This window comes from Anomaloglossus baeobatrachus, chromosome 3 (genome assembly GCF_048569485.1).
Source record: "Anomaloglossus baeobatrachus isolate aAnoBae1 chromosome 3, aAnoBae1.hap1, whole genome shotgun sequence".
NCBI classification, from domain to species: domain Eukaryota; kingdom Metazoa; phylum Chordata; class Amphibia; order Anura; family Aromobatidae; genus Anomaloglossus; species Anomaloglossus baeobatrachus.
In genome coordinates this window covers 655,113,797-655,126,079 of record NC_134355.1, presented here as the reverse complement: position 1 = coordinate 655,126,079, position 12,283 = coordinate 655,113,797, and the positions used below count along the sequence as shown (strand labels likewise).

The 12,283-nt window shown below is 47.2% G+C and overlaps 1 protein-coding gene across 1 annotated transcript; it reads left to right on the top strand.

The window, feature by feature from the left end:
- The first annotated feature begins 1,215 nt into the window (after positions 1-1,215).
- On the top strand, positions 1,216-12,262 carry LOC142297385 (microtubule-associated serine/threonine-protein kinase 3-like). The gene is made up of 9 exons (XM_075341611.1): positions 1,216-1,478; positions 7,249-7,350; positions 7,822-7,915; positions 10,273-10,343; positions 10,622-10,707; positions 11,031-11,239; positions 11,706-11,844; positions 11,945-12,077; positions 12,149-12,262. The coding sequence occupies exons 1-9, from the start codon at positions 1,251-1,253 to the stop codon at positions 12,260-12,262; spliced, it is 1,176 nt and encodes a 391-aa protein (XP_075197726.1). The 5' UTR covers positions 1,216-1,250.
- Positions 12,263-12,283: the final 21 nt, after the last annotated feature.

Sequence of the window (12,283 nt, the reverse complement as noted above, 5' to 3'; positions counted from 1 at the left end):
GCTGACCCCTCTCACCAGGCTGGCAATACCCAAGGACTCATTTCCATGGCACCCATCCCCTTACATGGTTAACCCTCTATGCCCAGTGTGGAGAGGAGAACTAGGAGTTTAGATGTATGTTGGTGGAATCGGCACTGGTACTCCAGCTCCCAGGGGGTAGGTCCTGCATCCCCAAGAGGATGCAGTTCCCTGTAGTGCACTGAGGGTCTCAGGGGCATTACATATAATATTATAGAAACACCTAAGTGTGCCCCTCAGAAATGTATAAATGTGTATTATTGGTAGTTGTGCAATTTGACTTTGTCCAGTGATTGCAGGTTCATATTTGGAATAGATACCCCATCTATTGAAGTGGGGGAGGGAGAGAAACAAGGGCCTCCAAGCATCATATGCCAGGGCGGGATGTGGTCCCAGTCCACCTCTCTTTCCTCAGTAAAGAAACTTCTTTTAGCTCCAGAATCTTAATTTCTTGTTGATTAAAAAGTTTATAATTTTTGTGAATAGCAGATAAAAATAATTTATCTTACAACATAAAATTACCCTCGCTAATTAAAAAAGTAAAGCACCCATAGCTTTTTCCTCCATGCCCGCGTCTACTACTGATGCGCCATCTATATTAATGCTTCCTTAGGGTACATGCGCACGCTGCATCTTTTTGTGTTCACAAACTGCAGCCAAAACTGCACCTTGTCAGAGAGAGCCTGGAAATGTCACAAAAAATGCTTGTAATTATAGGTGCGTTTTTGCTGCGTTTTCGGTGCATTTTTGGAGCGTTTTTGGTGCGTTTTTCATAACCTGCGTTTTTGCTGCGTTTTTGTGACAAATGTTGACAAAAACGCAGGAAGAATGAACATGCTGCATTTTTTTCGTCACAAACTTTTGACAAATAAAACGCTGACAAATAAACTGCAATGTGCGCACAGCAAATCTGACTGCTCATAGACTTTGCTGGGAAGTCAGATGTCAGAAAGTCCTGACAAATAAACTGCAGCCAAAAACGCACCAAAAACGCAGCAAAAAAAGCAGTGTGCGCGTGTAGCCTTAAGGATTGCTAGGCAACTTCCTTATATGGTAAGATTCCGATTTAAGAATCAAGAACACGATTCCATTATGACATCACAATTAACCATCACTTCTTATAGAAGTGTTTTCACTCTGACTGTCACTTTGACACTTTGTGGTCATTGCTTGCTGTCAGTGATTTGCTATATAGCTAGTCATATATTGATCGCGATTAGATTTACTTTAAAATGTTTGGAATTCATCCAGACAAACTTCATGTGTTAGCACGACTTGAGGGGATTCTTACCACCTATGACCCTAACCTTGTGCTGCCACTATCCGATGGCGTCATCAGCTTCACTTACCGGCTGGTAATGGAGCTTGTGAGAGACTGCCTGACCAAATACAACCAAGGTCGTATAAGCTTACGATATCTTGAGCATTTACAGAAGAACATCAGGACATTAGTACAACAGGTAAATAGCAGTTAATATTAGTAATGGAAAATAATAATGAAATACTAGTTTGTTTATCCTGTACCAAATATCCAGATAAGAACAGCCAGGGAGCCGAAATAGGGTTTACAGGCTACATGACAAGGGAGAGGGGGTATCTAAAGGGTTAATTGGATTATGACGTTTATTGATTGTGTTAATTATTTCCATATTTTCATAGATCAGACTTTCACTTAATTTTTTTCCTTAATTTTTATAAAGAGGGGTGATTTGAACTTTTATATTTTAAAACATTTTTTAAAACTTTTTTCTTTATTTTTTACATGTTTTGTAAGGGTTCCTTAGGGGACTTAAACATGCGAACATTCAATCGCTTATACTATATGTTGCAGTACCATAGTATTGCAGCATGTAGTTAAAATCATGGCCTCCTATGGAGGTCAGAGGTCACAAGCAGTCATGTGTTTTACATATGTGAAGCCCCACGGGTGTTGTATCGGTGCATACCTTCAGGGACTCCACTCAGCTGGATCTCCGTCACTGGTAGGAAATCTTCTGTTTTGATCGTGACGCCACTCTCAGTATTGCGGTCAGTGGGGACCGCCACTGCAGGTTAGGGGACGCCTGGGGCTGATGGTGTGTGCAGTTAGTTGGAATAGCCTCCTGAGAGTGAGGCAAGCCCCAGGGCCCGGTGTGAGTTTGTAGTACCACAAGGCGCAGAATGACCACACAAGCAGGAATGTCTTTCAAGGGCTTTACTCACATTTGATGGCAGGGTGAGTAGCCCGGGCGTAGCTGAGATGAACCAGGTGGGAACCAGGTATCCTTCAGGCTGACTTTATGAGGGTGACTACTGACTCGCCTTCCTTAGCCCTTGGTGGTTTGGGGTGACCCCGACTTTTAGTCCCTATGGGGGTCACCCAGGGAAGATGCTGCAGCCTCTCTCCCCTTGTTGTTTGCCGTGTGCTTGTTCCCCGGACCAGGCCACTCCAGCCTCTTGCCTCCTATGACCTATGGGCCCTAACTTGTGGTTACGTGGCTGCGGCTTTTGTGGTGTTGTGGTGTGGGCTTTAAGAGCCCCACACCGGCAGGTTTAGCAGAAGAAAGTTGAATCTATCCCCGCTTCGGGATCTGCCGCCCGGTTGGGCCTGGTGCTCTCTAGCAGTCTCCTTACTTCCCACTCCGTTGCACTCTCTAGCTGAAGCTGGCTTTCAGGCAGCACTCCTAGTTGACCGTTCTCCCCCGTCTGTAGCCACTGCGCGGGCGCTGTTAGACAGCAACAGCCCCACAGGTCTGCTCCTCACTGAGCTCTATGGAGTTCTGCTCTAACTGACTCACTGCCCCTCCTCTCCTGTTCTTGCCTACGCCACCTAGCAACCAGACTCTCCACCACACCCCTTGAGAGGAGATGGAGGCTCTACCCCCTCCACTATTCCAGTGAAGGTGAAGGCTTGCCCCCTCCTGGGATCCCCAGGGGTCCTCTCATGGGTACATGTGTGAGACCTGATCACTATGCGCCTGTGTTCCACACCCCTGTCAGCCTTCTGGATTACCTGTATTGTACTGTCCCCAGCATGGGTGCAGTACTCAGTGGTGCCTGACCAGGTCAGGGGCGCCACATTCCCCCTTAGTTATCACCAGCACGTCCTCGGGCTGCAAGACAACATTTTAAAATACATAAAACATTAAAACATGTAAAACATTTTTTTTTTAAAACCACCAGATATCAGACATCACCACCCTCCACCCACAAGTCCGTTAACCCACCCAAAACCCTCTCAGGAGGCAGGTCACCGGTCCTGTTGGTGACCAGGTCTGGGCCATCCGTTTCCCCAGACCTTTCCTCCAATCTTCCTCTCCCGTTGGCCGCGACTTCAGCCACTTCTGGCAGGATGTAGAGGCGGCTTTCATGGGCTGGTGGTTTCAGGGTATACCTGGCCTGGTGGATCCGCGCCGTCAGCCTCTTCTGGCAGGATTCAGAGGCGGCCTCCACAGTTGGTGCTGACCAGGTACCCTCTTTGTGGTGGTGAGCCAAGGCCCCATAAACAGGCGTGCTCTCTGGTCGCAGGTGAGCCAAGGCCCTTTTCTACGGACGGGCCCCCCTGGTTGCAGACGAGCCAAGCCCCTAAACAGGCTGGACCTGGTGGTGGTGCCACTGGTGTAACTATTTACACTGCGAGAGTTTGTGGCTATAGCAAGTTCATAGCCTTAAGGTTTATGGTTTTCTCACAATAGTTTTTGTGGGCGCAGTTCTTAAACGTTGCAAACAAAACTTGTCAAAACTTCAACTGGTAACTTGCTGTATTTCTTTACTTCTCTCTACTCTACTCCTCCATTTCACCAGGGCGTGGGCATGTAGGGCACCGGCACCTGTGACTTTCTTGCTCTCCGTCGTCGTCCGTGGTTGTTTCATCTGTAGGATCTTTGTCTGTGGTTGTTTCATCTGTAGGATCTTTATCTTTCCTTTCTTGGTCTTCGTCTGTTTCTACATCTGGTTCTTTATCTCTGTCTTTTCTTTCTTGTCTTTCTTGTCTTTCTTGTCTTTCTTGTCTTTCTTGTCTTTCTTGTCTTTCTTGTCTTTCTTGTAGCATGGGATGGCTGTAAGGTTTGCTGGGACATAACGCTACGTCCAGGGCATACAATCCCCTTTCGCCTTGATGCATGGTGAACTGAACTGAGTCTCCCATCTTTAGATTTCTGCCAGGGTGTCCTCTAGGCAGATGAGCGCTTACATCTCTCCTGTTAACAAATATCCCCTCCTTGATGCCAGGGGCTACAATGAATCCATAACCACTTTTCAAGTTGAAATCTTCCACTACGCCATGACACAGGGGTCCTCTGGCCTGGGCTTTGGACCTTCTTAGGCACCTTTTCTCCTGCAGGTCTCTGGCTGTGACCTCTCTCTGCTCTGGAGACTGTGGTGTTGGAGGATACTTTGTTCTGCTGCGCCGTGTCTTGCGAGCTGGGTTCATGCCTGCGGGCTCCCAGGTGAGGTCTTTGGGCTGATCTTCGTCTGCAGACGGTGTCAAATCTTCCTCATCCCAGCGTGAATAGGGCAGCATCTCCGGCTCTGAGTATAGATCCACTGCTGGTGGCTCCGGAGTCAGCTCCTCAGCTTCCTGGCCTCCTCTCCCCCTTAGTTCTTCGCTGCACTCTGGTTGTGGCAGTGCTGGGGATGGGCTCTCTTCAGCTGGTCTGGGCGGTGGACTCTCTGGCGCGGCTGCAGGGGTTGCCTGAATCTCCTTGGGGGTATGCGGAGGGAGCAGATACCGATCCACCATCTCTTGTGGGAACTGGGCCTCTAGGTCAGCCTTCAGCTTCCAGTATTCAGGGTCCTCTCCTATCAGGGTCTTCCTAGCAGGGACCTCTCTGGACTGGGGAGCGGTGTCTGCTCTGGCCTTGCAGGCCGGGGAAAATAGTGATGCCATCTCTTGGCGGGCCGCGCCCTGTATGGCGGCGGCCTGGTCTTGGCGGGCCGCGCCTGGCATGGCGGCGGCCTGGATTGGCGTTTCTGTCGCGGCCGGTTCCTGGCGGGCCGGACTGGACACTGCAGCCGCGGTCTCACTTGGCGTCGCAGCCTCGATGGGGTCCGTGCAGGCTGAGCCGGGCGTCGCTGCAGTGATCGGAGCTTGGCGGGCCGCACCCGGCGGGGCTGCGGCCTGGTTCAGCATATCACTTGCGGCGCGGATGAGCGTCGCTGCTGCGTTGGGGTCTTGGCGGACTGGGCTCAGCAGGGTGGCAGCCTGGGTCAGTGTCACACCTGCGGCACGGATCAGTATCGCAGTGGTAGTCGGACCTTTGCGGGCCAGGCGGGGCATGGCTGCGGCGGCCTGGATTTGGCGGGCCGCATCTAGCGTGGCTGCGGCCTGGTTCGGTGGCGCCGCACCGGGCGCCTCTTCCGGGACCACGGGCGTGGCAGCAGGGGTCGGGGCACTTGTGCTGGCCGGGGCATCACTCGACTCACCCATCTGTGGCTGCATCGGGGTCTGCGTCGTCGCCGCTCGGTCTGACATGCGTCGCGCGGCTCCCTCCTCGTAGGTCCGCACCGCCGCAGCCATCTCCAGGAGCTCCGTGCGTTCTTCCCTAAGCTGTCGCACAATCCCGGCCTCCAGCCGGTCGCAGAAGATGGCAAGCTCCCGGCACCACCAGGCAGCAGAGCCTGGCTCTGGGTATCCGCGTCTGGACTCCATTTCCTCTAACAAGCTACTGGCTTCTCTTCTGCTCCGCCGTCTCTGGACGCTTCCGCTTTCTTCCTCAGCGAGGTCAGGACTCTGCAGGGGATCTCTGGGTAGCCACACCTCTTCGTGGGCGGTAACTTCTCCCAGCGCGGGCTGCTGTTGTTTTTCAGCGCGCTTTTCATGGTGGCAATATGGTGGCGCTTCCAATTTTTCAAGCGGACCGCCTAGGCACATGGTCACCTGTCTGAACAGGTCTAGTCCTTATCCTGTTCGTGACGCCAGATGTGAAGCCCCACGGGTGTTGTATCGGTGCATACCTTCAGGGACTCCACTCAGCTGGATCTCCGTCACTGGTAGGAAATCTTCTGTTTTGATCGTGACGCCACTCTCAGTATTGCGGTCAGTGGGGACCGCCACTGCAGGTTAGGGGACGCCTGGGGCTGATGGTGTGTGCAGTTAGTTGGAATAGCCTCCTGAGAGTGAGGCAAGCCCCAGGGCCCGGTGTGAGTTTGTAGTACCACAAGGCGCAGAATGACCACACAAGCAGGAATGTCTTTCAAGGGCTTTACTCACATTTGATGGCAGGGTGAGTAGCCCGGGCGTAGCTGAGATGAACCAGGTGGGAACCAGGTATCCTTCAGGCTGACTTTATGAGGGTGACTACTGACTCGCCTTCCTTAGCCCTTGGTGGTTTGGGGTGACCCCGACTTTTAGTCCCTATGGGGGTCACCCAGGGAAGATGCTGCAGCCTCTCTCCCCTTGTTGTTTGCCGTGTGCTTGTTCCCCGGACCAGGCCACTCCAGCCTCTTGCCTCCTATGACCTATGGGCCCTAACTTGTGGTTACGTGGCTGCGGCTTTTGTGGTGTTGTGGTGTGGGCTTTAAGAGCCCCACACCGGCAGGTTTAGCAGAAGAAAGTTGAATCTATCCCCGCTTCGGGATCTGCCGCCCGGTTGGGCCTGGTGCTCTCTAGCAGTCTCCTTACTTCCCACTCCGTTGCACTCTCTAGCTGAAGCTGGCTTTCAGGCAGCACTCCTAGTTGACCGTTCTCCCCCGTCTGTAGCCACTGCGCGGGCGCTGTTAGACAGCAACAGCCCCACAGGTCTGCTCCTCACTGAGCTCTATGGAGTTCTGCTCTAACTGACTCACTGCCCCTCCTCTCCTGTTCTTGCCTACGCCACCTAGCAACTAGACTCTCCACCACACCCCTTGAGAGGAGATGGAGGCTCTACCCCCTCCACTATTCCAGTGAAGGTGAAGGCTTGCCCCCTCCTGGGATCCCCAGGGGTCCTCTCATGGGTACATGTGTGAGACCTGATCACTATGCGCCTGTGTTCCACACCCCTGTCAGCCTTCTGGATTACCTGTATTGTACTGTCCCCAGCATGGGTGCAGTACTCAGTGGTGCCTGACCAGGTCAGGGGCGCCACACATACACTGGGTATGGAGGGAGGACGTGGAAAATTAAAGGTTTATAAGTGACCGATTCCCTCGTCAGCTGTCATGTAGCAGTTGTGGTGCAGATAGCAGGAGTAACATGGAGATATCAATGGCCTCCTCCATTCTGCACTTTCTCTCATGGTTTTCCTTTCTTGTTTATTTTTATCTCTATAGGCTGAAAAAAAAGCCCAAAGCGGAGAATTGGCCTTTTTTAAACAACTGGCCCAAAATGTCCTGAAGGTATTAGAGCATCCGGCCTACTCAATGGAGCGCCAGGTAAGGATCAATCATCTTCTATATCTCATGTCCTTGTTGTCTGATCTTCTCCAGGTTATAGGTCACATAGCAGAAAGTCACATTTATGATGTTAGAGGCCTCTCTGCTCGCTCCCGGCAGACACAGGTCACTTTATTGCCGTCGGCCTTCTTTGGACTCCATCATCTGTGATGACAGTCAGTACTCAGCGGTGCGGGGCTTGTATTTCCCCATGTGTCTCACTCGATCACCACAATCTTCCTTCTTGTAAATGCTGCAGTTCTTATACAAGTTATTACAGATCAGATGTATATATATGTCCCTGATATATTAATTTGGGTTTACTGGAGGGGGCGGGTATGCATAGTCTGTTTAATGCTGAAATTATCAAGTAAATCCAGGTTTAGTCCTTCCTGCCTTATATATATATGTATACACGGTAATTTAGTATTTGTGCAATATTATATTAATTGTATATATTATATCCTTCAGAAAACATCAAAAGGTGACTCCGAAGAGGGGCAAAGCCTGAATATCCCTGAGTCTGATAGCCGTCAGGGAGAGCTAAACACTGATCCGATGGACGGTAAGACGATCATCTCATATTTTACATTCAAGTATTAAGTTATAGAGAACAGAAGAGAATATGTAGATTTACTCATTGTCCTCTGTATGAGGCTGGTGATGGTTCCTGGACCCCTTATAGACTATAAAGGAGGGGGCTCATGTGATTGTGCTTCTTTCCTCTGGGCTTTTTAAGATCAGAAATGTACAAAGAGGCTTATAGGCCTCAATCGTGTCATTATTGGAATTCCTTTCATTGTCTGTCTCTCTCTTTCCCTGTCTGTCTCTCTCCCTGTCTGTGTCTTTCCCTGTCTTTTTATCAGTCCCTGTCTGTCTGTCTCTGTCTGTCTCTGTCTGTGTCTGTCTCTTTCTCTGGCTACATTGTGACATGCCAACATTACATTTAAGGGCGTGGCTGCGCATTCTTCTGAAGTTCTGGCTGCACTGTGGCTCCCAGCTCCATTGACTTTAATGGAGGCAAATTTTTTGGTGAATACCTAAAGCGTGGGGTTAAAATTTCTACATCGTTCCCTGAGTGAAATGGAGTGTCAACGGTGCAATTTCATTTAGCGGACATACATAGATGCATATATACATACATACATACATATACTCAGCTTTATATATTAGATATACAGTGCCTTGTGAAAGTATTCGGCCCCCTGATTTTTTCAACCTTTTCCCACATTTCAGGATTCAAACATAAAGATAAAAATTTTAATTTTATGGTGAAGAATCAACAACAACTGGGACACAATTGTGAAGTTGAACAAAATGTATTGCTTATTTTTAAAAAATAAAAAAAATGAAAATTGGGGAGTACAATATTATTCGTCCCCTGTAAGTTAATATTTTGTAGCGCCACCTTTTGCTGCGATTACAGCTGCAGTCGCTTGGGGTATGTGTCTATCAGTTTTGCACATTGAGAGACTGAAATTCTTGCCCATTCTTCCTTTGCAAACAGCTGGAGCTGAGTGAGGTTGGATGAAGAGCGTTTGTGAACAGCAGTTTTCAGCTCTTTCCACAGATTCTTGATTGGATTCAGGTCTGGACTGTGACTTGTCCATTCTAATACCTTGATACGTTTATTTGTGAACCATTCCATTGTAGATTTTGCTTTATGTTTGGGATCATTGTCTTGTTGGAAGACAAATCTCTGTCCCATTCTCAGGTCTTTTGCAGACTCCAACAGGTTTTTTTCAAGAATGGTCCTGTATTTGGCTCCATCCATCTTCCCATCCATTTTAACAATTTTAATCATCTTCCCTGTCCCTGCTGAAGAAAAACATGCCCAAACCATGATGCTGCCACCACCATGTTTGACAGTGGGGATGGTGTGTTCATGGTGATGACCTGTGTTGCTTTTACGCCAAACATATCGTTTGGCATTGTGCCCAAAAGGTTTGATTTTGGTTTTATCTGACCAAATCACCTTCTTCCACATGTTTGGTGTGTCTCCCTTGTGACTTGTGGCAAACATTAAACAACACTTTTTATGGATATCTTTGAGAAATGGCTTTCTCCTTGTACGACTGATTGTTGTCCTATTGACAGACTCTCCCACCTCAGCTGTAGATCTCTGCAGTTCATCCAGAGTGATCATGGGCCTCTTGGCTGCATCTCTGATCAGTCTTCTCCTTGTTTGACATGAAAGTTTGGATGGACGGCCGGGTCTTGGTAGATTTGCAGTGGTTTGATACTCCTTCCATTTCAATATGATCGCTTGCACAGTGCTTCTTGGGATGTTTAAAGGTTTGGAAATCTTTTTGTAACCAAATCCGGCTTTAAACCTCTCCAGAACAGTATCATGGACCTTCCTGTTGTGTTCCTTGGTCTTCATGATGCTATCTGTGCTTTAAACAGAACATTGAGACTATCACAGAGCAGGTGCATTTATACGGAGACTTGATTACACACAGGTGGATTGTATTTATATTCATCAGTCATTGAGGACAACATTGGATCATTCAGAGATCCTCAATGAACTTCTGGAGTGAGTTTGCTGCACTAAAAGTAAAGGGGCCGAATAATATTGCACGCCCCAATTTTCAGTTTATTATTTTTTAAAATAAGCAATAAATTTCATTCAACTTCACAATTGTGTCCACTTGTTGTTGATTCCTCACCATAAAATTAACATTTTTATCTTTATGATTGAAGCCTGAAATGTGGGAAAAGATTGAAAAAATCAAGGGGGCAGAATACTTTCTCAAGTATATATATATATATATTAATGTGTGCAGAGTATCCATATACCTGGTATTATTCTAGGTGCAAGGATCTTCTCATTTTCCCCCTCATAATATGGATGTTTTATATAATAAGTGCTGCTATAAGCTAATACATATTGTCTCTTTTATTATTTTATCATTGTTTTAGGAGTAACCGTGCCGGCAAATATTGATGGTGGAATTTGTGAGACACCAGAGATCATCCACGAATCTGCCAGTGTAAGTATCAGTGATGTCTGTATAATCATCAGATCAGTGGGTATGGCTTGCATGTCCCATATTTTCCCCTGCAGTGCAATGATATATGTGTATGGAGGACATCCCCCCTATAATATAATATATTCTGTGGAGGTTCTGGTCTGGCTTGTATCAAATCCTCTACATCTGCTGCAGTGTAATCAGTGGGGACATAATATATAATGGAGACCTTCTTGTATCTGGAGCTTTTATTTTCCTGCATATTCTATTTCTTACAGTCATTTCTTATTCCTTTTTAGGCCCTGATCGGATCATTAAACTCAAGGAGAATTCCTTGTAAGAGCGACTATAAACCGATCAAAGTGATCGGCCGTGGATCTTATGGGTGAGCTTTATTTTGATATAATATTAATTTCCTAGGGTTCCTTATGATGATGCCTATGTCTCAGTGTCCTGTCCGGACAATGTTCCTATAGAGAAATTATATGAGTCCTCATCTAATTGTCAGTTAGGATGTGACGAGGAGGAGGACCTCCCCTAAGTGATCATTTCTGAAGTGTTATTTTACATAATTCTAGACATGGATGTCTAGTGAAGGCCAAACATCTAATATTAGTCTTACAGGAGATTGATTGATTGATTGATGAGGTCTATAGACAGACTGTTAGTAACAATTTATAATAAATCATGGATTTTCCTCCTCTCCAGAGCTGTCCACTTAGTGCGCCATAAAGACACAAACCAGTTATGCGCTGTGAAGAAACTGGACAAGCAGAACCTGAAAGAACCAAAGAGACTTAAACGGGCCTTTTTGGAGAGGGACATCTCAACATTCGCGGATTGTCCCTTTGTGGCCTCCATGTTCTGCTCCTTTCCTACTAAGCTTCATCTGAATATGGTCATGGAGTATGTACCAGGTAGGACACATCCATTGTATCTATATCCAGCCCATGTCTGATTAATCCTAGCACCTTGTATATAACCAGAATGTGACCACATGGATGGTTACACGTCCACACTGCATTTACTATGTTATCTGTTACCAGGATGCCTGAGGAACCATTGATCTCTGTGAAAGTCTCCTCACCCTCACCCTCACTGAGCATGGCTGCAACTTCCACTATGAATAAAAGGGAGATTTGTCTTCATTTGAAAAGTTTTTATAGATGGGAACTTTCACAGATAAATATATTAGAGGCTTGTAGATGAGACCTGGCCCTGTCTCTTTGTATAGGGTCACTTTGCAGTATACAATAAAATATCTACCTTAATATATATCTATATCTGACATCCTGTCCCAGTATCTCCGCTTACTTCACCTTCACACTGTGTAATTTACATTGGAACAAACTCTCACTTTTCATATTTGTTTTTGTCCTTTAGGGGGAGACTGTGCCAGTCTTATAAAGTCCAGAGGTCCATTACCTGTCACCTTGGCCCGTATGTACATTGCAGAAACAGTCTTTGCGGTGGCATACCTGCACAGCTACGGTGTGGTGCACAGAGACCTGAAGCCGGGCAAGTAAGTGACCTTAGTAGTATAATGAAGGGGAAGAATGGTAGATTTTGTTGTACCGTTTATGGGTTATTACTTGGGACTGACTCCATCTTTTCTTTCACAGCCTCCTGATAACATCAACCGGACACATTAAAGTCACGGATTTTGGGGTTTCGAAAGTCGGCCTCATGAGGCCAACATCAGACATCTACTATGTTCCAGTTGAGGACATCACCAGCGAGTTCCTTGATAATGAGGTTGGCGTTACTTACAGGATCTTGTACTTTATAGATCTCATTTTTTTTTCCTTTTCTTATAATTTCTCTAGGAAACCTTTCCTCTGATGTTATTTGTTACAATTATATCTATTGATCATCTCATTCTTCTATTGGTTTCCAGATTGTTGGCACTCCTCATTACATGGCCCCAGAAGTTATCCTAAAGATAGGCTATGGACGGCCTG

Coding starts and splice junctions, on each gene's coding strand:
- LOC142297385 (XM_075341611.1), top strand. CDS start 1,251: ATGTTTGGAATTCATCCAGACAAACTTCATGTGTTAGCACGACTTGAG. Junction 7,351..7,821: donor CCTACTCAATGGAGCGCCAG/GTAAGGATCAAT, acceptor TATATCCTTCAG/AAAACATCAAAAGGTGACTC. Junction 10,708..11,030: donor ATCGGCCGTGGATCTTATGG/GTGAGCTTTATT, acceptor CCTCCTCTCCAG/AGCTGTCCACTTAGTGCGCC.